The sequence below is a fragment of the Pezoporus flaviventris genome, unplaced genomic scaffold (assembly GCF_033815535.1).
Source record: "Pezoporus flaviventris isolate CSIRO_AGI_PZ_B2104156 unplaced genomic scaffold, CSIRO_AGI_Pfla_v1 ptg000040l, whole genome shotgun sequence".
NCBI classification, from domain to species: Eukaryota; Metazoa; Chordata; class Aves; order Psittaciformes; family Psittacidae; genus Pezoporus; species Pezoporus flaviventris.
In genome coordinates this window covers 1,525,563-1,551,383 of record NW_026892588.1, presented here as the reverse complement: position 1 = coordinate 1,551,383, position 25,821 = coordinate 1,525,563, and the positions used below count along the sequence as shown (strand labels likewise).

Here is a 25,821-nt window from a genome sequence, read left to right as displayed (position 1 = left end):
TCTTTTCTGAAGAAAACAGGGCTTTTGAATTGCATTCATGCCTTACATTAATAGCAGCCAGACGGTGAGTGTGTGCAGGTACTATATCTCATCTTTAAGAGTGCCAAGAACATTTCCCACTGGCTTAACTGAATCTGGAAGAGGAGTTGACTTGCAGACTTGATAGAGCTGCTTTCTTGGCCCTGGGGATGGTCCCTTCTTTCTTGCTAAGACAAGAAAGGAAAAATTTGGTGACAGTATTGTTGTGCCGTGTTGCACAAAGAATGTGATTGTTCAAGAGCAAAAGCATTTTGGTGAGCTCAGAGAATGAGGGGATCAAAAGGAGAGCTTGCCAGTATGACTGGGATCCTGGGTTAGACCTAGTTAAGTACCTGGGAACTGATGCATGAGATGCACTTTGAAGCACTGCAGATTTCCCCAGATGCTTGGATTCACAGCACCAGCAGAACTAAATTCAGGTTTTAAAAGTTGTGCCTTTTACTGACTGGCCCATGATGTCTTCTAAGGTGGCTGCTGAGGACTGAACGCTTAGAGTCAGGGCAAAAGTGGTGAAGAAAAAACCTGTGCCATTTGCATTTAAAGCCACTTCTTAACAACACTCCAGTGAAAAAGACTCGGTAACCAAAATATCAAGAAATTACCTTTTTCGGGTTACAAGCTCCTGAAACTGCAGAGCTTTACCTTCAGCCATCTTTATGCATTGAGTCAAGTGCTTAATGAATGACAGTTTCTCTAAGATATTCCCTAATCATAACCATATTCTACAGAGACCAGTTACAGCATCATTATTATCTCTTACTCTATGAACATGTTATGTCAGGTTAATGATTGCAGTGGGAAAGTGTGATCCAGCCCTCTGAAACCAAGATCTTGCTAACATTCCTGTAAATGATTGTAGGTGCATGAGTAATATTTCACGAAGGTTCATTTGCCTCTTAATTTCCAACTACCACCTTGAAAAGCAGATTCAAGAAGTCTATCTAGGAATTCTGCTTTGTGCTGTTTGTGAGACATGGCAGGAGTTCAGATCCTCACTGCAACATAAATAACTGTGGTTGCTACAATCTGTAGCAGAGAGAAATAACTTTCAGTCTAAAAGGAGACTGTTTCTTTTATGGTTTTCACAAATCACAGTGGTCAAGGTGGTGGTGTAAATGCTTTCCTCCCAGACAGAAATGATGGCGTTGCAGTTCTGGTCCTCTGAGGTCCTGTGTGATGGCATCTGTTTCCCTAGAAAATCCAATTACCTGGATACACTAGTCTGTTCTTTAAAAACCTGTGCACCAAAGGTATCGGTATGAACGCTCAGACTATTCACAGTTCTAGACTGAGGCTTGTGCGTCTTCAAGCTCACAGTTTTGCACTATTTTTTCAAGTTGGTTAACTGTTTCACCACTCTGAGCTGGCACTGCACTTGAAGCAGTTACCTTCTGATGTGTGCTGCTTGTGGCTAGCAGTGACAACTGGGCACAGTGCCCAGAGACTGCTGTATCTTGCTAGTGGTCCAATCTCATTCATATCACAGGATGCTGAATCTCTAGGATGCTTCAGCCAGAGCTAGTTGGAAAAGAGCAAATGAATTCTGCTGCTGTTGTTATGAATGCGAATAGCAGTCTGCTTCTCTTGAGCAGATAAAAATGTTGTGAAAGGCTCTGGTTAGTATTTGTCCCATCGAGGTGTTTCTCTTGTCCCTTTCCCTTCCTCATTGGTGGTCCCAAATGTGCCTGTGTAGGTGCTGAAATGTGAGCCCTAATGGGATAGCCAGGTAGGTGGGAAGGAAGTTTGAGGGGTGAGTCCATCGGAAAGTAATCCCTTTTAATCTCTGGAAAATGTTATTTCAAAGAAAGAAAACTGTAAAGAAATCTACAGAAATCTAGTGGCTCCATCCCGTGAGATGTAAACGCATCTTTGGCACTAGATGAGTTTAGCCTGAACGTAAAGGCCCTTTAACATGTAGCAATTAATGCCATAGATAGTAACGCTTATGAATACATCCAAAGGAAAGTGGAGTTATAATTGTGGGAATCACAACTTCAATTTTTAGGACTTCTATATTTGAAAATCCCTGTGAAATTGATAATTTTGGTCCCATTAACCACACAGAGACGTACACAGAAACCAAACATCAAAGAGCACGCACAAGTGTGTTTTGTTTCCTTTATGCCTACTGCGACAGCCTCAGAAGTAAGAGGGGAACTGAAAGTATGTGTGGGGGGAAATCTTTAAATGGTTTAAAAAAACAATCTTTGCTCTAAAATTTCGATTGCCAAATTTCATCACAGACTAATTCCTTGCAGCTGAGCTGCAAACCTGTATGAAAATAGGGGTTTACAGTGGAAACACTGACTAACTGTAGCTACGCAGACCCATGAATAATGACACTTTAATTATACCTTACGATTTACCAAGCCCTGGTTTCTGCATAGCTCATGACTTTTTGCTGGTTGCTGGTTTGGGGAGCAAGGTCTTTTATTCTTGACTGTGGTTTGCTTCCTTTTGTTCGGATTATGTTGGCATGTACTTTTCAAAAAGCTTGTCTCTGAAGGGAGCTGGGCAGACAGCTATGATTAAGTATGAAATGATTGGGTGAGCTGTTTGTCAAAGTTATAAATAGGACACCACACAAACCCAACACTAATCTCACTGAAAGACAGATACTGGCAACATTTCTTAGTCATCTGTTCCTGACGCTCAGGGGAGAACAGCTTCACTTCCATTAAGTTTTCAAACAGAACTTGCCTAAAATACATTTTGCTGGTGAAATTTTTGGCATATGCACTGTGAGCCATGCTGAGATCTAGCAGGGCGTTGGAGTTTTAAATGTTCATCCCAATTTAATCCTGGTCTTCTGGGTCACCCCTCTATGTGGGGGTGAGCGGTTTGGTTCTTGTGGAAACAAATCTGTTCATGAAGCAGTTGTGGCAGGACTCAACTGGTGCCCTCATCTCGTCATACTGCTGAATTAATTTCAAGGGTGGAAGAGAGGAGCTCCTAAATGATATCCATTGCATCTTTGGGTTTGCAGGCAGCTTTCTGTAATCTGCTCCTGGAAGGTCAGATGGAGACATAAAAAGAAGAGCAATGGAACAGGTTTCACCTATGTGCATTTGCAACCAGAAGTGAAAGGCAGCGTATTGAATTCCTTCTGCTGCAGATCTCTTGCATGCAGTGGCCAGAGGCTTCTGCAGGCTCCAGCCTTGATGCTGGTGCTCCTTAGTCCAAGATTTTCAACAGCTGCATCAGTTTTGTTCAACTGAAAGTCTGCAATTTCATGTTCCCACAAGATGACTCCGTACTTGCCATTTCCTTCCATGGTGGCTCAAATTGTAGGAAAGGGCTTGCTCCACAGTGCTGCAGCACTTTTGCTGCTGGCCAAAACATTCATAAAACAAATAAAGCAAAGCAGTAGCTGAGTAAGAACCAAGCATTTCTGGGGTTAACAAAAGCTTCAGGTTGCAAAGTGAAAAAGCCCACAGCAACCACGACTTGCCCCTTCAATCCTGCACCTTCCCACATCCCTGCCAACACATACAGCAAAGAGTTTTGGAGGAGGTATAAGCACTCCTAATTTATGGCAGAAGGCAACAGCTCTGCATAGGTAAAGTCTCTTGAAGTTTTAAAAAATACCTAAAAAAAGGTGCTCCTGAGTTTGTGGGGCTCAGACAACTCATGACAGGTATCTTTTCAATTCTGAAACGTGTTCACATTAATGGGATTACAGATTAACAAGTGTCATTAAACCTAGCTTCTTCAGTCTTTAGTTATGGAATCATAGAATACTTAGGAAGGAAAGGACCTTAAGATCATCTAGTTCCAACCTCCCTGCCGTGGGCAGGGACACCTCACATTAAACCCTACCACCCAAGGCCTCGTCCAGCCTGGTCTTGAACACCGCCAGGGATGGAGCATTCACAACCTCCCTGGGCAACCTATTCCAGTGCCTCACCACCCTAACAGGAAAGAATTTCCTCCTTATATCCAATCTAAACTTCCCCTGTTTAAGTTTTAACCCGTTACCCCTTGTCCTGTCACTACAGTCCCTAATGAAGAGTCCCTCCCCAGCATCCCTATAGGCCCCCTTCAGATACTGGAAGGCTGCTATGAGGTCTCCACGCAGCCTTCTCTTCTCCAAGCTGAACAGCCCCAACTTCCTCAGCCTGTCTTCATGCGGGAGGTGCTCCAGTCCCCTGATCATCCTCGTGGCCCTCCTCTGGACTTGTTCCAACAGTTCCATGTCCTTTTTATGTTGAGGACACCAGAACTGCACACAATACTCCAGGTGAGGTCTCACAAGAGCAGAGTAGAGGGGCAGGATCACCTCCTTCGACCTGCTGGTCACGCTCCTTTTGATGCAGCCCAGGATACGGTTGGCTTTCTGGGCTGCAAGCGCACACTGCCGGCCCATGTTCATTTTCTCATCAACCAACACCCCCAAGTCCTTCTCCACAAAGCTGCTCTGAATCTCTTCTCTGCCCAACCTGTAGCTGTGCCTGGGATTGCTCTGACCCAGGTGTAGGACCTTGCACTTGGCATGGTTAAACTTCATGAGGTTGGCATCAGCCCACCTCACAAGTGTGTCGAGGTCCCTCTGGATGGCATTCCTTCCCTCCAGCTTATCAACTGAACCACACAGCTTGGTGTCATCAGCAAACTTGCTGAGGACGCACTCAATGCCACTGTCCATGTCAGCAATGAAGATGTTGAACAAGACCGGTCCCAACACGGATCCCTGAGGGACGCCAGTCATTACTGCTCTCCAGCTGGACATTGAGCCATTGACCACAACTCTTTGTGTGCAGCCATCCAGCCAGTTCTTTATCCACCGAGTGCTCCATCCATCAAATTGATGTCTCTCCAATTTAGAGACAAGGATGTCGTGCGGGACAGTGTTGAACGCTTTACACAAGTCCAGGTAGATGACATCAACTGCTCTACCCCTGTCCATCAGTTCTGTAGCCCCATCATAGAAGGCCACCAAATTGGTCAGGCAGGATTTCCCCTTAGTGAAGCCATGCTGGCTGTCACCAAGCACCTTGTTGATTTTCATGTGCCTTAGCATGCCTTCCAGGAGAATCTGCTCCAAGATTTTGCCAGGCACAGAGGTGAGACTGACTGGTCTGTAATTCCCCGGGTCATCCATTTTCCCCTTCTTGAAAATGGGGGTTACATTTCCCTTTTTCCAGTCATCGGGAACTTCACCTGACTGCCATGATTTCTCAAATACGATGGCCAGCGGCTTCGCAACTTCATTCGCCAGCTCCTTCAGGACCTGCAGATGGATCTCATCAGGACCCATGGACTTGTGCATGTTCAGGTTTTTAAGATGGTCTCGAACCAGATCCTCTCCTACAGTGGGCACAAGGTCTTCGTTCTCACAGTCCCTGCATCTGCCTTCCAAGACTTGGGTTTGGTCAGAGCCTTTGCCAGTGAAGACTGAGGCAAAGAAGTCATTCAGAACCTCAGCCTTCTCCAAATCCTGGGTAGCCAGTTCTCCTGAGAGCTTCCTGAGGGGCCTACGTTCTCCCTAGTCTGTTTTTTATTTGCTATGTACTTGTAGAATCCCTTCCTGTTATCCTTAACATCCCTAGCCAAGTTTAATTCTAACTGGGCCTTAGCTTTCCTAACCTGGTCCCTAGCTTCCCGGACAACATCCTTGTACTCTTCCCATGCCACCTGTCCTTGCTTCCACTTTTTATAAGCCTCTTTTTTCATTTGAATGAATCCATCCAGGAGGTCTCCTGGCCTTCCTGCTGCACTTTCTTCTGGTTGGGATGCAACACTCCTGAGCTTGTAGCAGGTGATCCTTGAATATCAACCAGGAGTCTTGGGCCCCACTGCCGTCTAGGGCTATATCCCATGGAACCTTACTAAGCAGATTCCTGAAGAGGCCAAAGTCTGCTCTTTTGAAGTCCAGGGCAGTGAGCTTGCTGCACGCTCTTCTCACTGTCCTGAGGATCTTGAATTCAACCATCTCATGATCGCTGCATCCAAGGCTGCCCTGGAGAGTCACATTTCCAACGAGCCCTTCCCTGTTGGTGAGCACGAGGTCCAGCACGGCACCTCTCCTTGTCGGCTCCTCTATTACTTGCAGAAGGAAGTTGTCTTCCACACAATTGAGGAACCTCCTGGCATAGACATTCTGGTTTTGCAAGCTCTCAGAATCGGATTCAGATCCAAGAACTTAGTTTATTTAATAAGTATTTAAAGACAAGGGGTTTTGCATACTCAGGAGGCATTTTCATTGTTACCAGCAGAGTGGTGGAGGCTTTCTTTAGTTTGTTTACTTTCCCTTGGGAGATTTTTGTTGCTGGAAAGCCAGATCCTCCGTGGACATACACATCTTCCTGCAAGAATCATAGAATAGTTAGGGTTGGAAAGGACCTCAAGATCATCTAGTTCCAACCCCTCTACCATGGGCAGGGACACCTCCCACTAAACCATCTCACCCAAGGCTTTGTCCAACCTGGCCTTGAACACTGCCAGGGATGGAGCATTCACAACCTCCCTGGGCAACCTATTCCAGTGCCTCACCACCCTAACAGGAAAGAATTTCCTCCTTATATCCAATCTAAACTTCCCCTGTTTAAGTTTTAACCCGTTACCCCTTGTCCTATCCCTACAGTCCCTAATGAAGAGTCCCTCTCCAACATCCCTATAGGCCCCCTTCAGATACTGGAAGGCTGCTATGAGGTCTCCACGCAGCCTTCTCTTCTCCAAGCTGAACAGCCCCAACTTTCTCAGCCTGTCTTCATACGGGAGGTGCTCCAGTCCCCTGATCATCCTCATGGCCCTCCTCTGGACTTGCTCCAGCAGTTCCATGCCCTTTTTATGTTGAGGGCACCAGAACTGCACACAACTCTTTGTGTGCGGCCATCCAGCCAGTTCTTTATCCACCGAGTGGTCCATCCAGGAAGGGAATGAGCTGCCAACAATGCCCGTAGCTGTGCTCAGGAGCTAGTGTGCAGTCCTCTCTTGGGCAAGCTAGCAGCCAGGAGTATAGCTCATTAAGGTGAGCAGCCTTGGCAGCCCACTTCTGCATCATGTCCATCCTCCTCTGGTGTGATACATCCTGCTTATCACAGCATCCTGCAAGGCTGGCAGGGATAAGATGTAGGGAGTGTTTTGCAGGAGCCGTGTGTTAAATATGTATCTGAAACCCAGAAAGGTGGTATTCATGGTTTTCACACCAGCATCTACTGCTTGAGCAGCTTTCCTGGGGTTGGGAGGAAATGTTCTCTAAATGCTAACTTCTCCAGGTTTGTTATTTGCACTGAAATGATTGGGAGTGGCCACAAGCACCCCCCATTCTTGAGCAACGATCTTAGAAGGTGGCTGAAGCTCCTTAGTTTCTTTATCTCAAAATAGTTCAAAGTGTAGTATCACCATTTTCCTTGAAGGGCTTTAGTAGGGTGTCTGGAAAAAAGACTTTTGGTTTTGATCAAAGTCTTCCTCAAGTTTCTAGCATGGATTATATGGATTATTGCCCTGAAGCTTTTTTCTTTTAAATGGAGAATAAACCAAAAGCTTTCACCTCTTTAATGACTTAGTGGGAGCTGCATCTTTAATCCTCAGTTTACTACTGAGATCCCTTTTCCAGTCTGATCCCTCTGGCAGCAAGCTGTCAGGCCATGGGATAGAGCTGGCAGTTTCTTCAGTAGCTATTTTTCTGAGAAGAAACTGGAAAAGATTCTGCTTAATGAATTGCTTCACTTCTTATGTAATAATGTATCTATGTTGTTATGAGGCCTCCAGTGAAGCTGCATCTGATAAGAGTGATAGGTTTCCAGTTTGGTCTTATTTTAGATTGCAGCAAACTGAGTATAAAAAGACTATTTGTTCTAGGAAGAAGGAAAAAAAAAGAGAACTAAAACATCTGGTGAGAAGCTGATGTGCTCAGGACAACTCTGAAAGCGGTTGATAGTGATGGATTATGACACACAACTTCAATACGTCCCCACAAGTGTTATGTGAAGAGACAAGATAATTCTTCCCTTGTCTAAGATGCTTTTTAAGAGTTTTCTGGTTTTTAGAGAAGGGGAGGGGAGAGACAGTGAACAGTGAGTTCCCTGTCTGTTTCTTCATGATCCTTGCTTGCAACTGGTTTGGTCTGAACTGAAGGCTTCTTTCAAGATTGATTTATTTGGAGTGTGCTAATTGTAGACCATGTTCTGGGTCCCCTTTGAAGCCTTTTGTAATGGATCGTCTCCTTTCCTGGAGCAGAGAGCTGCTTAGGAGCTCCCCAGGGATGGGTCCAGTGCCCAGAGGAGGATCTGAGGAGCCTTGGGTTTTGGTGTGTTCAGTCAGTTCTGCTAGACAGAGGTCCTCCATTGCTTGTGGTACTTGCAGATTTGGCTCTAATTCTTTCATTCCTCTCTCAAACAGCTGAAAAAGCTCTTTTCTACTGAAAATTACAAAGTGTTTGCTGTATTTTTCTTAAACACAGGCTTGTATCATTGCATCCTGTACTTGTTCCTGCTGCTGCGTGCATGCAGCTTGGAGTCAGAGGCAGAGCCAGCCTCTGATGAGAAACTGAGGGAGCAGGGTGATGGGAAGGGCTGTTCTGTTCCATTCAGGAAGACACTTCCAAACCCCAAAGGAGCAATACATGGGGGAAGTGCTCTCGTGCGCATCTTTTCAGTAAAAATCAAGTCTCTTGTCAGTGTTTGTGACATTTTCTCTGTTCCCTTCCTTTGGGCAGTTTGCCATTGTACCATACACAGATGACATTAGGATGTTCAGACTGTCATTGCTGAAGGCGTTCCTATCTACTCTATACTTAATATTTTTCCAGGACATGGAGGTATCTCTTTCTCCTCTGTTAATTAACTTTTTTTTTTGCCCATGTTTGCCTGTCTTATAAATTCCTCTGACATCAGGATCTAGGGTTAAACAAATTGATACCACGTTTCCAGTGTGCAGGCATGACACTGAGCTGACAGCCTCAGAGCCTCAAGTGTTTCAATGCACAAGCAGAGCAAACACAGAAGAAATTCACATTCAGCTTGTCCCGCACTCTCCTGCCCAGCTCTCTGGGAGTCAGGCTCCGGACTTGAACAGGCTGCGTTGGTGGGAAACAGGGCAGTCCCAAAGCACTCCCACTCATTAGTGGTTTCTGAGGATGGCACTTCTTAGTGAATCGATCCAGGTATTTCTGTGTCAGGGTAATGGAATTATAGAACACTGCAAACCTGGTAGGAAGCCAACTCCACGCAGTAGCCAGATTAAGTTGTCTTATTTGGTTAACAGTGTTTTGTTAGTTTATTAAATCCTGGTAGGAGTAGGAAGGTAAGGAGCAGAAAGAGCAAATCTTACAGATTATCTGCTCTTGGTTGTTCACTTCTGTTTGTATAATCGTGGTCTGAATGATGACCTGTGGGAACAAGCATTTAATGTTTTGCTATTGTTTCATCTTAAACACGTGCATTGCATTAACAGTGTAAGCATATTCTCTAGCTATTTTTCCAGCTTGCTGTTTTTATCACTGATGTGGAACGTAGAGCTTGTTTTCTTTATCTGGAACGAAAACATTAGTTCATCTAAGATAGCACAAGCTATTTGATCAACTGTCAGATGGTAAGGCATTATAAAAGCTGCTGACACAGTGCAAATTCAGACCTTTGTTGTGCAGCTTGAAAAGACTTCATGCCCTTGTTATCAGTTGCTTGAGATAGCCAGCTATTCCCTCAGCAGTGGCAAAGGAAATGGGAATTGGTTGTTCTGGAGCCCGATCCCTCTCACCTCACTGAGGCTGAGGGACAACAACAGTGTGAAGATTCTTCTCCCAGGTGACAAGTGATTGAAGAAACAGCCTGCACCAGGGGAGACTGGATATGAGGCACAATGTTTTCCCCAAAAAGGTGCTCAGGCATTGGAACAGGCTGCCCAGGGAAGTGCTGGAGTCACTGTCCCTGGAAGTGTTCAAAAACCATGTAGATGAGGTCCTCAATGACATGGGTTAGTGGTGGCCTTGGGAGTGCTGGGGAATGGTTGGACTTGATGATCTGAAAGGTCTTTTCCAACCTCATTTTTATCCTGAGATTGCTTCCTGGTGTGAAAGGGCAGAAAAATCGTAATTTCACATGAGTGTGGCCCTTCTTCCTGACCATGTTCTGCCCTGACTTCTTGGCCAGCCCATAGCTCTGCCCCACCATGCATTTCCTCAGCCTGGGAGAGAGCATGGCTTAGTGCATTTTGATTAAAGGGTGAAGATTTGCCATACAGTACTTTATATTCAGGCCCACTGTGACTTCCCTGACATTAGGTGCAAACCCAAGCCAAAAATGACGATACTCTTAATACAGAATCAGAAAATAGAAGATAACATACTTTGCCGACAGCTGACTGCACATCAAAGCAGGAGCTCAGCTAACACCTGCCTTTGCAATAGGGGAAAATTCCTCATCTGCAATGTCCTTCATAGAGCAGTCTGATAGCTGGTTTGGTTTGATGTTAGCAGCTACTGTGAGAGACCAGCCATACACCCAGACACCTTACACAATATTGTGGGGTATAGGTTTGGAAGCAGCTTGCCAGCTGATGTTTCTCAGTGCCTCCAGAATGAAAAGGATATCAAGAACTCAGCTGGGACTGTCTCCTAGTCCGAATGATTTTGGGATACTCCCATTTACTCTAGGAATTATCTGTGACAAGACCAGGTTTCAAGGTACTAGTGCTAGAGGCTGTGCTGTCAGTTCCTTATCAGCATGTGCTAAATCATGTTCTCTTTAAAGGTATGTATTTCAAGAGAGATGGGGACAGGAACACCTGAAGCAGGAAAAACCGGGAAGCCTAAGGAAGGGGTTTCACTTTAATTGCACTATCTTTTTGCAAGGTATTTTTAACATCTGAGCCACCTCCAGGCTCATTTTGCTTCAGCTGCAGACACTGTGACATGGTTAAAGAAAAGAAAAAAAGGAGGGAAAAGAAAGAAAAAAGGAGGAAAAAGACCTCAAACCATGGTCTGAATTACATTGGTTTGTCCTGGCTGTGGTACTCATTAGCCTGGATGGAGTTTAGGTGGCTGGGGGCTGTGTCCTGGCATGTCTGGCAAGGGGGTTTCAGCAGGATGGGACTTCAGCAAGCCTGATTGCCTGTGCCATGTTCACCAAAAAACCCTGAGGAGGGGTTCTGGGCTGTAGATGTCCGGGCATGGGGGTCTGGACTGGGGCAGCTGGGGGTCAGTTTTGGTCTGGGAGCATGAGATGAGGTTTTGTAGCAGTTTGGAGAGGGAGGGGGAAGAGGGGAGAAGAATCATGACAGGTTTATCACAGCCTGAAATAGATTAACCTCTGGGAGGAATGATTTTGTAATAATTTGCATTTAGATATTCTGACACATCCAAATAACCCCAAACCTTCTGCAAACATTGTAATGAATTCAATCTCCAACGTCCTGTGAGAGAGATAGAAATAGCACTAGTTACATGGTTAAAGGAGCCAAGGACTCTTCTCTCAGTACTGCATTCTGATATTTTCTTGTCATCATCCTCCTGCCTATTCCTTTCCACTTCAGGGCAGTTAATCATAAATGAGATATTTGTTCAATGCTGTTCTCATGTATTCTCTGCCCTGTCTCTGTTCCAAGAGGCCATGAAGGCAGTGGGTTACATCCCACCCCGACTTTGGCAGCCTTTGCAGGAAAGCTGGGTCTTCCAGGAAGACCCAGATTGTGCCGCACATTTTGGGTGCCAAAGGCTTGGGCAAGCATATTGTTTTCTGAAGGGAAGCGGAGCATCCCAAAGTGTATCTGCTCTTCCAAACGTATCTCAAATCCAGAGTGCTTAAGGCAGCAGGAGCTGGTATTGGCTGAGCTAGCAAATGCACCCCCTGGGCACCCCTGTGCCCTGCTGCAGGACCTGCTTAGATGAGGGGCTGCAGGACAAGGTCTGGCAGAGGTAGCTGCATTTCAGTGACAGACTCATATGGGTCTGACCCAGAGTTGGCCTGAATCACTGGGACTGTATCCGTTATCTCCAAGCCCTCTGCTTTTTGCAGGTTTGACCTCTGCTGTTCTCACTTGCTTTCTATAAAGCTCTTCCCAAGGCTGGGAGTATGGGCTCTGGAGCAAGCAGTTAGCAACGTGCCAGCTGTATATAAGGGGTATCTTGTCTGATGCAGCAGCGGAGAGGAGAGCACACACTGCACCTTGCAGATTTACTCCTCATAAAACACCTCTAGCTCTCCACAGATATCTGCAGATAATCTGCCAAGTGAACCCAGGGATATTTATGGTGCAGCTTCGGCAATGGCATAACAGGAAGTCAGCAAACAAATGAACTTTGAAATGGAAGGAGAGCAAAAATACAGGCTGGAGTGTGTTTATTTTGGAGTCAATAGGAAAGGTTAAACCATAATGGTGACTGTTTCCAGGTTGGGTCAGGTTAGATAGCAGAGCAAGCAAAGCATTTTCATAGTGCTGTGAGACTGTTTGGTGTGTGCTGAGTTTAAATTACAAAGACAAATGAAGACAAAGACAAAAACCTTGCTTCCCACCGAGATAAAATGCTGTATTGCTGAGTACCATACAGATGCTTGCAGAAAGCTAAGACAAATGTTGCTTCAGAAGGAATTATACCAGCTCTGAGTTCAAGCATTAGAAAAATTCCACATTCGAGTCACAAGGTGTATAAATGTAGGCAATTTTAGCTATGGATGTGACTTTTTCCCTTGCTCTCTGTCTGTTTCCCCCTCTGTCTCTTTGCCTGCTCTGTTTGGCAGTGCCAGCTGGCGGGAGGTTACTTGAAGCTCTGCTGGCACAGTGAGGTGTTGGACTCGGGCCATCCTGCTGGAACACGCTCCCTGTTTTGCCCAGCACGGCAACGGGGAGGGTTTGTCTGGTCATGTCACATTGTAATTAGCACGCCTCACACTTCTGCTGCTCCTCGTTGTTCATCTGGGAGCTCAGGCACAGGACAGGACTCTTCCTCCCGTCCACCTTCCTCCTGCAGGCAGGCCCTGCTTGTCCCCAGAGGCAATGGCCACACTTTCCCCCTTCTTTTGTTTCTAACAGGGATCCCCTCTGGTCAGCAGCTCAATGGACATGTGGTGTCTCCTTGCTGCAGCCGCCATGTTTGCTCGGCCTGGTTTGAGGCCCTGAGGAGGCTATTGCGCAGCCAGGCTCTGCTGACGGTCAGCTCCCTGAGGAGCTGGTTCCCAGTGCTTTACCTTGGTTTACCACAGTAGGGCATTTGTGAAGGGCTGTTTGGGGCTTGAACCTGCAAGCCCTGGTGGGTTGTGCTGAAGAGAGGAGTGGCAGGAGCGCTTTTGGGTGCTATTGAGTGCAAAGCTTACAGCACCAGGGCCCCATCTGCGCAACTTGTTAGCCAGCAGTGGTAAAGGCAGTCTTAGGGAACCATTGGGACCCTCTGGGATCCACCTCCTTGTTTATAGGCCTTCCAGAGAGGCCAGGTGCTGAAAAGGCCTTGCTTTGTCCTGAGAGCACCAAGGGCAGTGTGGAAGGGTGTGTAGCGCAGGAAAACAACTGTCAGCACAACTTTGTTCCTCATCAGAAGCCCTGTGGCAGCAGTAATCGGGCAGAAGGGGCTGGGCAAGAAGAAGGTTTGCAATTTGCTGTGACACGAAACAAAGCTGTGTCTTGTCAGAAGATTGCAGCTCCCTTTCTCTGCCTGTCCGTCACACGTCAGCTGTCCTCACGGTGCAACATTACAGAAATGAGCTGTTGCAATAATCCAGTTTATGAAGAAAGGAAAGGCTTAGCCAAGCACTGTAACTTAAATTACATTTGGTATGGCGAGCATTGAGCTCTGTATGGTGTTTGTTTGACTCTTAGTTTCTATACTGAAGCGAGTTGCTGCTTTTCCTGTTGCTTTGATGTACTCACGGAGACTTTGATGGGGGGTGCCCTAATGGAAACAGGAGCCCACAGGATGCAGCATCTTGCTTGATCTCCTTTGCACCAGGAGCATGGCACAGGCCTGACGGTGGGAGTTCCTCTCCTACAAAAGCTGGTGAGCAGCAATTCCCGTCACATAGGCAGGAGGCTTTTCTATCAGTGCAGGTGCACATGGTAACCTGTTTTCCAAGGGTAGGCTCACCCCAGCACCCTGCAGAGGCTGCTTCAGAGCACTCCGTGAGCAGGGACCCAAGGGCCAGCAAAATGCAAACTCATCCTGAATGGCTTATGCCTAAAATACACTGGAGGACTGCACAGGTTCAGGATTTGAAGCTGTTGAGACACACACAAAACGTGATTTTAAATGTATGTTTCAGCTCAGCTGTGATGCAGAGATAGCAGTCCTGTCTTACACTATTTGGTTGTAATCCCAACTGAAGTATGTTAAGCATGGTGACTTCTTCATAATTTATCTCAGTGCATACTTGGAACAAGGAGGGGTTTTATTCTTTAAAAAGAAAAAAAAAATCACCTTTATTTTATTTTATATTTTATTTTATTCAAATGAATTCTTTCTGCTGGGTAAGGAGAAACACGGGGTGTGTTTGCAGGTGGATATATCTTCCTTTGTAAGGATTCATGCGAACTTAGGCAATTATTTTTTAACTATTGCTGACTCTGCCTATGCAAGCACTTGCTTCTCCACAGTAAAGAGGTTGCAGAGGGCAGGAAGAGCTCCCATACTGAGGAATTTTTCAATTGGACTGTCCAGTCCTCTTGCCTTTCCTGTCCTTCCCTGTAGCAAAGCATATATTCAATCAGAGCTTGTCAAGGCAACCTTTTTTTGGGTGATTTTATCTCTTTTGGGGAGATAAGTTTTTCATAGAAAATGTCAAAACATGGAAGGGAGTTAGCTACCCAAATTCCATCTGTCTTTGAGCACATCTGTCTTTTGAAAACATCTCACAAGTCTCACCTCTCTGGTTATGGGAATGCCTTCTCAGGGTAGGTTGGAGGGGGTAGTTTGATATGGGGCACGTTGGAGTTGGGGTAACTTTTTGACAAAGTAGATTCAAACAGTTGTTCTGATATGCCTGTTAAGTCTAATGAGGACTACCAATATGTCATTTAATCAGACCTCCATGTCTTCTGGGATTCTAGGCAGAGCCGAATTCTAGGGCAGACTTGGAGCAGGAGACACTTGTATTTCCCTTCTTGCCCCACGTTTTAATTTTATGTCCTTCACTCATCCTTCCCTTCATAGTCTGGAGTGAGAAAATTTGTACCTGCCTTCATACCAACCGCTATGCTAATGCAACATAACTCAAATTAGGGGGTAAACGCACAAAGCCTGATGTAGGTCCAGGTTACTGGGGAGCTGGCGTATTTTTATGCTATGTTCCTTTTCCAGACCTGGCCATTCAACTACATTTTCTGTCATTTCAGGGGAGCACCTGCGAATCTGCCCACAAGGCTATACCTGCTGCACCAGTGAGATGGAAGAGAACTTTGCAAACAAAAGCCGAAGTGAATTTGAAGCCATGATGAAAGAGGCTGGTCGCTCTGTGCAAATGACCCTGACAGCACAGCACAGAAGCTTTGACAGTAAGTAAAACCTACTCGGTTCCTCCCTGCTAAGGATCCAGACACTTGCTTAACTTTCCAAGCACTGTTTGAGTCAGGAATTTGTCTTTGACACTCCTTCCTCTGCATCTTGCTCAAAAGTTTGTGTCATGTGTTGACCTTCAGTAGGAATTGTACCTCTGGCAGTGTTTTGCAAGACCCAGTCATTTTGAGAACTGTTTCAGTGGTTTCAGTGAAGCCACTGAATGAGGCTGGCAGGCTCTCGTACCAACAAGTTGTGTATCTTGGCACTGACATAGCTTTTACAAGCGTGTTGTAATCGAGTCTTACCACAGCAGCATAACATTTGAGGTAGTGATGTAAAATTTGGCACTATGCCTTGAGCTGTAAGTTGAACAATATGGTAGAGGTGACTGGATAGCCTACAGTAGATGGGGAGGGTTTAAGGAGGCATGGATTTTTCTTGTCCTTTCCATATAGATTGCAAATGAAAAGGTTAGTTCACATTAGAGGCTTATAATTTTCAGCTTCATACATACATCAGGAATGTTGTACAGCAGTGAAGGTCTTAGAGACTGTGATACGTAAGATGTTGGGGACATATTCTCCAAAGTATCCCTTCTAACATGCTAAGCAAAGGCTAAGGATGGCTCTCTTGCTTTTATTGTTCCCTAAAGAATCCAATCTGCAGTGCACAGTAAGCCTCAAGGTCTGAAGGCCACTGGAAATAAATGGTTTATTGGCAAAATTGAGATGACCTATGATTCAGAAACTGTATCCATTATCAGATTTTAAAGAAGGTCAGACATTTAGAATCACAGTCCTCCTAACTTTATCAACAGTCATCATTTGGAGTTACTGTGAAAAGGAGTTGAAGAAAGAAGCTATAATAGCTGTAAAGGTGGAACTGAAAATTTCAAGCAGTAGATAATAGATCTAAAGAAATAAGCCTGACCTTCAGGGGCCTGACAATCAAGATTAAGTGCTTTTATACTAAAGGAAAAGAAAAGGTAGTGCATCTCTGCAAAATGCATTGTAACTGTGTGGCCACGGTTGACCACAGCAAAGGCATTCCATTAAAAGCTCAAAATTAATTGATTTTCATCTGCCTTCAAAAGTGATAACCAGGATTTTCAAAAGAGGCTTACAATGCTGGTTGCTCGGACTGATGTCTGAATGGGACCTGGTGTAGCTGTTGCTGAGCACACTCACTGACCTCTGAAATCCAGCCCTTCACAGGGTTAATGCAGAACCTCCACCAGCCTTGGCACCCTCTCCCTCCACTGCTTATTGCAGCATTGGCTGGTATATCTGCTCTTTATTTTTAAAAGAACATAGTTGTACAGCTATCAGTGTTAAGAGTGTAAAAGTTATTGGCAGCTTTGAGGATTATATGCATGAGCAGAAATTACCTAGTGAAGAACTGGCTTAACATTTGAGAAGAATATAAGAACCAGTAAGACATTACATCACCGAATGATGTTTTGGTGCATTAGTAATAGTAACAGCAATAAGAATAGTCATAAGCAAAGCCAAGTATATGAAAGGGGGGATACCTGTGCTGAGATGTCAGTTAGAGCTGTAAGGACTTTCCTTTGTTTTTGTTCCCCAGCATTTTACAAGAATAGAGCTTTATTTCTGTGATGCATACCCAATTTTCTTTTAAGCATCAAACAAAGAAATTGTTCAATAACCTAGGTCTTCCTTTAACAGACCATAATGCACAGATCATTGGTGTTTTGTAGTGGAAGTAACCTCACTTGAGCCCACAAGGCCAGGAAGTTGTCTCCTCCTCCCATTATACCTTTTTAGTTTGCTTAACTACACTTACAATCAATATAGAGTATATAATCCATGCAAGACATGATTTAAAAAACAAAATCATATTGTGTGTGAGTTTCAAGCATGGCTTTATGGGCAGCATTACTGTTTTTTCCTTTAGCTACTGCACAGATGGTTTAAAATTGAGGGAAGGGACTTCTGGTGATGGGGCAATGGAATCACCTCAGCTTCTGAAACAATGCCGTAGAAACTGCCTTATCTTCCAGTTAATGCAATGAATCTCAGAGTAAGGAAGACTTTTTGCAGGTAGTGCTGTTGAGAGCTGTTTGATAAGAGTATTTTAATGTGGGATTGATGAGGTCTAATCTTTCTGGCATCGGATGCCTGGTTTTGCTGAATTTCCTTAGCAGCAGGTTAGAGTGCTAGGTTTGGGGTTGCAGAGGTATCAATGCACAGCTTGTCTTCATGATAGAAATTTTTGGCCTCAGGAGTGGGGGGAGTCTCCACTGCATGGGAATGTCCAACCCTTTCTTGTAGTACTTTCAGCCTGGAGATCAGCTTATGCGTATATTCTCTGGTAACAGGTGTGGCACATCGAACTTTAGGCCTGGAACTGTCTTGTTTAGATTCATCACAGCAAATCTTGCTTCTGTAATCTCACTGCTGATCACAGGCAATAGTCTCTACTTGTAAATTGCCCTGAAGCTGCAGCTAGAAAATAGCAAGACCACAGCAATCTGCCTCCGAAGTAATACTCTTCATGCCAGTGTTCAACGTTTTGCTTTGGAGAACAATTCATCCTTGCAGGTTGTGGTGTGTAGAGCCCTAAATTGTCAGAGTGCCTCTGCTCTGAGCTACAGCTTGGTCCCATTGCAAGGAATTATCTGTTATTTCAGTCTCAGTGGTTGCATTTGGGGCAAACACTTTGTGGCCATGGGCAGAGTGTCCTTTATCTCATACAAAGTATTTTTAGAGAAAATATGCAGATGAAATATGATAGGGAGAGAGAGCAAGAGCAAGTGGTGCTTCGAGTGACAGTGAGGGGGTGCAAGCAGCAAGGAACAAGGCTGACTTTCTAGTCTTGATGAAAGCTCACTTGCTCAGAGTCTAATCCTTGTCTCTTGTCCCCTTTTGTCTCCACTTAAATCACTTGTTAATAATACTGCAATGCTGTGCCAATCTTTCCTTCCCAATCGTTTTGGTACACTTAGCGATCGCTCTCTGTGTCACTGCTGACCTTTAGCTGTGAGCCAGCAAATCTGTCCTTTCAGAATTGTTTCATGTTTTCAGGAAATATCAACAAGCCAAACCCATAATCTTGGCTTTTATTCCACCCTGCACAGTCTAAAAAGCAATTTGTAGCTCGCATAAATTCTGGGATTTTTAAGCTGTGGCAATCAAAAGCGGATTAAAAATTATGTATTTTGTAGGTGGCTGCTCATTGGAAAGCTGATGTCATGTGAAAGCTTTCATAATGTCCAATGTTGGTAGCTGGAAATGGCATATGCTGAAACACAGACTGTGCAGATAATTAACAGTATTTGAGAGTTAGGCAGTTACATATTTCTTGTGGAGATGAATCATACTTCTAAATGTTACAAGGTGGGGAACATCCTAGAAGCTGTTACACACTGATGGTTAAAAGTTTAGAGATTTATAAAGGCTCCTTGTTTAAAATTCAACCAAATGTGTCTCTGACAGAGGAACTGACTGATTCAGTATGTACGGTTTCAGCCCCTAGAAGGACTATTTGGGGAGAGAGGCATATATATTTACATATGGTAAATATATGTATGTATAGTACATATTTACATATAGTGTGGATGCTTAAGGCAACTGAGTAAGCCCAACAGGAAGAGCTGTGTCCTACCCTACTGACTTTAAACCCAGACTACAAAATCCAGAGGTGAATCCAAATTTTGCAGGTATTTTCTCAGTTGATGATAACACGAACCAAGCCCCACATTTTAAAGTATCTGAATTTGGTGGCCCAGATTTGGCCCAAAAGGTGTGTTCTGAAAGATGTGGGACTACTCTGTGCAGAAAATGACTGGCACAAGACCAAAGCGGTGATTATGTGAGCCACGGGGACTGCAGTGCCTGTGTCCCAAACTTGTTGCCTCAACACAGCTGCTCCACACTTGCCGTGTCCTGCTGCCACTGCTCAGATGTGAGTGTTCCATGGAGGCACCGTGGGGTTTGGCCTTGGTGAAGTGCTGTCTAAAAGTTAGTGTTTATGTAGAAACGTGAAAGAAATCTTCTAGGGGCTGGCTGTAGCTCAGAATATGGAATTGCTGCTGTGTTTTGAAATCAGTTCCTTTGTTTCAAAGGTTGTAGAACAGAGCACTTTGGAGTCAGTGGTGTCCCTCTGGCAGTGACAGTGTACTTGATAAGCTTGCTGCCTCCCACTGCTCCTGGCATCAGCACTGGCTGCTCCCTAGGGCCTGGCATTCAAATTTGGACTTCGAATGTATTGCTTTTGATCCAGAAACCCATCATTAGCTGAGAACACTCTTTTCTTGTGGTAACTCCCCTCACTGGGGCTCTGCCCCTGAAATTGTGGTGTGTGGCCTCAGCTGGTGGCTTTGGCCATGGGCTCAGCTCTGTGCGAGAGCGCTGACCTCTGGGGCATCCTCAGGCATGGTGGGAACACTGGGGGTGACTTGATGGTTCACCTCATATTTTGTGCCTCATTAATTGTTTTGTGCCCTTTCCTGCATTGTCTTGGGCGGCATCATTCAGAAGCAGCCCAGTTGTCCCCTAGCTTCACCTTTGTGGTGCATTACTAAAAGTACTTGTAAGAGGGGCTATCAAAGGTGATTTCTGCGGCTCCTCTCTACTTCTCTCCCGTAGGGTTGGTTTTGGGACAAGATAGAAAGAGAGAGAACATCCTTTAACAGGGAAATCAAAAAGCAGGCTCCCAGGCAGACACAGGACAGAGCAACAAATAATGGGGTTCCCTTGGAGGCCTCCTCAGAAGGAAGGCAGCAAGCATCCATACTTACCTCCTTCCTACCGCCCTCCCCCCGCCAAAGGAACCACCTTAAGAAAAGCCCTGCACAAAGCAGGATTGATGCTCATTGGGCTGTCACTCCCCCTGCAGAAAGAAGATGCTTTCATGTGTGGTGCTGAGCATCTCATTTGGTATTTATGGTTTCCTGGAATGGGGTGCGGCATCTACTGAGGCACATTCCTGGGCTAGGCAAGATTAATCCTGACAGGTAGCTGCCTCAGGGAAGTAAACACTTAGGCTCACCTGTAACAGCTCCAGCACCTGGAGTTTTCTCTCCCCTCACAACCACTTCTCTTCACATTTAATCTGCAAGGCTCCATTGCGTGCTGCAGTGTACATTGCAGTGTGCATGCAGCACTCTGCATAACAGATGGCACAGGCACGATATTCTCTTCTGTGGAAAGAAAAGAGAACAAAATAAGGCAGTGGCTTGGGTGAGAGAGCTGCACTGGGGTGCCTCTTGCAAGGGCTTGCACACTGCAAGAGATGAGCTGCTTCCTCCGTGCAGATTAGGTAGAAAAGGTAGATCAGGCATCTCGGTTTCAGCAGCTGCCACCATGTTTTGTCCCACACTCAAACAGCTGCCTCTGAGTGCTCAGAGAACAGTGAAATGTGCATCTGCTTGGGGACAGGAAATAAGGCACCTGCTCTTCCAAGATACTGGATGACACAGGCATATTTTGCAAGAAATGAGTGATGTCCAGATAGTCCTTTCAGAAGAAAGTGTCTGTTTTAACATTCAGGAATCAATGCACAGATCTCTTTGAAAACCTCTGATTTCACAGAGCAATCAGCCAAATTTTATTGCAAGCACTGGATGTTGCCTTCAGTGACTGAAGAAGCATGACACCCAGATGGCTGGGTGGAGGTCAGAGCAGTGGAACAGGAGATGAACAGCTGAGATTTTTCTGAAATGGCTCTGCAGAAGAGCCTGTGTCTTGCCAGTTGACACTCGGCCATCTTCCAGCTGGCTTACTAGTTTCCACCAGTTTCCACATGAAGCTCTTCAGCTCTCTGATGCTCAGATGCTACTCTTATTGCAAAGAAACATAGGTGCTCTGAATCAGCTCTTGAGTTGGTAATTCCCCCCCAGCTTGGCATTTGCCAAGAATCACATCTCTGTTCCTAGCCAGGTGCTGTAGTAATTTGGGAGCATCAAGGGATTCAGTGGTAAGGTGCTGTCCCCACTTACAGATCAGCATACACAGTGTGCTACTGAAATATGTGGCATGTCCTGACATAGGAGGTTGTGTTATTTTGAGTACTTCAAGGTATCTGCTTTCATTGGAGATGATAGAATTACTTTGTTCTTTCTCACCAGAAATGCTTGCAGCAAACTGTTGATTCTGCTTGATTAGTTATTGGCACTGAAGTAGCACATCTGTAGGGCCAAGAAGTTTCTTGTTACTGTAGTTCATTGCAGAGCATCCTGCCTGTCTGGACTCAACCTGTGGTCCAAGGGCTTTGTTTAAAAACACAAAGCAAAACAAACAATTAAAAAAAACCACAAACAAATAAAAAGCAAAACAAACAAATAAAAACAAGGTTTGGGTGAGTGGATTCTGGAGGGAAGAGATGAATGAAATATCGTGTGATAGGTTTGTGCTAGAGGTGCGAACAGCTCAAGTCGCTTGGCTTTGGGTAACATGCAGGAGTACCAGAAGCCCCTCTGGTTCATAAAATGCAGTGATCTTCTTCCAGTAAGAGAGCAAAAGACATCATGTCATTCCATGTCAAAGGGGTTTATTAACCAAGACCTTTCCATACGTTCATTCTCAGCACCTCCAGCCAAAGAGTAGGCACTGGCTCTAAATACTTTTGGAGTCATTGGTAGAAGTGGGGTTTTATGTAAGGCCCCTTCCAAAGTGAAAATAATGATCAAAATCATAAAGAAGGTCTGCAAACAACTTGTATAAATGGGGGCAAGAGTATAACCTGTGTGGTTAGGGGAGTTGGGGTGGTTTGTAGAGTGTAGCATGAGTACCAGCAGTACCAGTGGGAGCTTGGAGCTGCTCTGTGCCTATGAAAACTATGGTAGAATTGATCTGTCTGTGGGGAGAGCCCAAGACAATCCCTCTTTGTGGTAGAAAGAGGTGAATGCCTTCGCTGATGGACATTTCACCTGTTTTTTTTTTCTTGGCTGATTAAGGGTGCTTCACTTCTCCCCCCCCACTCCTGCTTTCCTATTGTCATTTAATTTCCTCCCTTCAGACCACCACAGCTTCTTGCATTTAAAAGCACAGTTAACATGGTGAAATATATGTGCGGAGCTTTTTCCAGTGCCTCATTTCCCTTCCAGGCTATGTCGGGGTATTTTGATTCTATTTCTTGTATTTTCTGAAATTAGCCAGTCAAGAGGGAAAGAAAACCCTCATTTTACCCAGCAGTTCATAGCTACTTCTGAAGAAACAGTAGTATTAAGTCATTCTCATTAAACCTGCAGATTTGGCCAAAACACCCTCTAAAGCACCCTTTTATTGGTTACCTAGCTTTATTTTTTACATGCTTTTGGCCCCATCTGAACTTTTGTCTCCATCTGAAACAAAATTAAAATAGGAGAAATTACCATAAAGAGAGTAATGAAGATCACTTGGATTTTCATTCTTACACACAGAATAAGGGCTGTCATATTTTCTCAAAGCAGTACAGTCAAGAGCATGAAATTATTGAAACTCAGCTGCTTGGAGATGCTAGTTAAGGGAGAGGGTCAAATATATGACAATAAATATATATATATGCATGCATAGACAGGTTGTGTTTATTTCAGTTGACATGGGGCAAGCCCCAATTTCAGGAATTGCTGTATTCTTTATAGGTATTGTTGGGAACACATATTACAGTATTATGTACATGTCAAGAGGTAACAAGCCTGTTAATTTGACTTGGGAATGCCACAAATATCTAGTTAAATGTGAATGCTAAGTTGTGGTCTCCAGCTGTTCTTGAAAAGAAATGAAGCTCCAAATGAAGGAGAAGTTGGATACACAAAGAGCAGCTTCACTGTGAATACTGGGGGCTTCGACCTTTTGTGTTTCATTCCCAGCAGTGTTTTGCAAGTAATGCACTGCTGAGCACCCCAGTGGTGCCTGCCTCTGCTCTGCAGGTTCAGAAGCTGTATGGCAGTGATAACAATAAATAAACCAACCCAAAGTCCCCAACCTCCCTCCCCCAAAACCCTGAGACAGCTGTGAGCTGGGGATCAGACTGTCAGTTAGAGGCTAGGGGAAATGATGTTCATTACAATTTAAGATGAATATCGAGTCTGGATTCAGGTTTTAACACACTGGAGATAATTGAGCAGCTTCCTACAGCCCCAGCAGTGCAGCGATTCACTTGTAAAATGCAACCTCTGTTTTAATGTTGCTAAAAATGAATAAATTGGTCCTCAAGGACTAATGAATGCCAATAAAAGTATTGCGCAGTAGCCTGTAGGAAACTTATAATGGAGGAAATGGCTGGAATTTACCTTCCTGAGAGCAGGATTTCGGCTCTCTTCTGGTATGCCCGTCCATGCTCAGCCATTACAAAAAGCAAGGGTGTAGCTGAAAATACCCAAGAATAATATATAGCAAATAATTTGTTTGCTTTGTGCTTTATTTGTGACATCTGAGGGCAGAAGTAGAGCATCCTGTTTGTCTTAGTTCACTGTAAATCAAAGACTTGTCTGTATCTTTGTTCTCCAATTTTGGCTCCAAATTAATAGTGGTGGAGGGGAGGTGGTGTTGCTTCTCCTGTAATGTTGACTGCTTTGGCTGTCATTAAGAGCCTGGGAGCACCAACTAATCCTCCTCCTTCACAGTTTTGGGTGAACAGGCAGGCTGTACAGCTGGCTATACCCATGATGAAAACAGCCAGTATTTTAAATGTCGGGTGTGCTTTTTCTGCAGCTCAGAAAAATCATAGCTATTTCAAACCTGAATTTTGTCCAGCTTGAGGAGCTCTTTGAAAGGAATATAATTGTTCTTAGAATAGAATCACAGACTGGGTTGGGTTGGAGGGGACCTTAAAGCTCATCCGGTTCCAGCCCTCTGCCGTGGGCAGGAGCTCCTTCCACTAGACCAAGTTTCTCTAAACCCCATCCAACCTGGCCAAATAGTTTTGTCTTCCTGGTAGTGCCCAAGCTGTCACCGTCAGGTCCCTGAACTGGTACGTGGTTAAGCTTCTGTTTGACCGCGTCTGCTAGACACTAAATACTTCCATGCTTGCGTAGTTCATCATGAAAAAGCAGTGAGGCAAAAGACTAGAGATTTCTTATGCAGTCTTAATTTGTGCCTCTCTCTCTGGCACAAATAAACTATGGATATTCGCTCTTTAATGATGTGATCCTAGACTATACTTTTTTTTCTCACAGGCCGCTTGCGTCTTGCTGAGCATATGATAGATGATTGCTGCTGAATCATCGTTTGTTGAGTAGCATGGTGCATTATTTACTGTACAGCAGCCAAATCCTGCACTCAGTGCATAATTATTAATTTCCTCATAGGCCAATTAAAGATTGTATCATAATGCACATGCATCACGGAGCTGAATTAAGGTTTCACCGGCAACTTGAGTTTTTTCTTTCCCTAAGTGTGGGGATGTTTGACTTTTGTAATTATAAGACAGATTTAGAATCACAGAATCACAGTGTTTGGGTTAGAAGGAACAGCTAATGAGGAAAAAGAGAAGTTAAGGCAGTTTGCTGGTCCTGTTGTAAAGCACCGCCTCCCTCCCTTAATTTCAGCCTTGGAAACTTAGTTAACATGTTTAGCTGATCTCCTCAAAATTCACCTTAAAGCAGGTCCCCAGCATGGAAGGTTTGTGTAAGGTACATTACTGTGAGGTGGGTAATTATAGGAGCAGAGTAGTCCAGGAGCTTCTCTGTCTGCTCATCAGCAATTTGCATCAGGTATGATTTGTTAACTGAAAAAGAGCTTTAAAGAGCTCTTTACTTGATTACCCCTTTCTTCTTGTTGTCTAAAAGAGAGAAAATTGCATATTTAGATGGAAAAAGCTTTAGAGAGGGGTGATCTTTTTATTACATGTTTCTTCAGTGTTTGGCCCAGTGTGCTTGAGAGCTTCTAGCACTATAATAACAGTTATAATAAATATGCATTGCTGGTGAAATTGCGTTTTTCTACTTCAGACATCACAGGTGAACTGATACAGCCTCAAACTATTGCCTAAGGGGAAGAAAAAAATAGCTGCTCTTTGTTGTTGCCTTTAAACTGTGATAAGCATTTCTGTTGGCAAGCAAACAAACAAGGGCTTTTGTGCATTTTAAAAGTTAATGCACAGAAAGTCTCCAGTTGATTAGCAGAGGTCCTGCGTAGGATGACTGTTTCGTTACCAAGAATTTAAGTGAGCTATAAATACATTTTATGCCCTTTTACAAGTCAGAGTACCATGAAATGTAATTAATAGATTCTGGGCACTGCACTCATAGGAGCAACATAGGAAATAAACGTTTGACCTTTTTTACCTTTGGTCGCCAGTAAGCAATTGCTCTCTGTGCTTCCTGCCTACATTACTTACTTTTTTGGCTTAAATACAGGAGGAAAATGCCTACTGAGAATGCTGGATGAACATTCACTATTGAATAGTTCTTCAGT

At 44.5% G+C, this 25,821-nt stretch overlaps 1 protein-coding gene across 1 annotated transcript in view; it reads left to right on the top strand.

Annotated features, from left to right (window-relative positions):
* GPC1 (glypican 1) overlaps nucleotides 1-25,821 on the top strand; it is a 200,553-nt gene that overhangs the window by 86,003 nt on the left and 88,729 nt on the right. Inside the window, exon 2 of the mRNA XM_061465412.1 lies at nucleotides 15,298-15,456. Within this exon, the coding sequence (XP_061321396.1) occupies nucleotides 15,298-15,456 (159 nt within the window). The remainder of the gene's footprint in view (nucleotides 1-15,297; nucleotides 15,457-25,821) is intronic.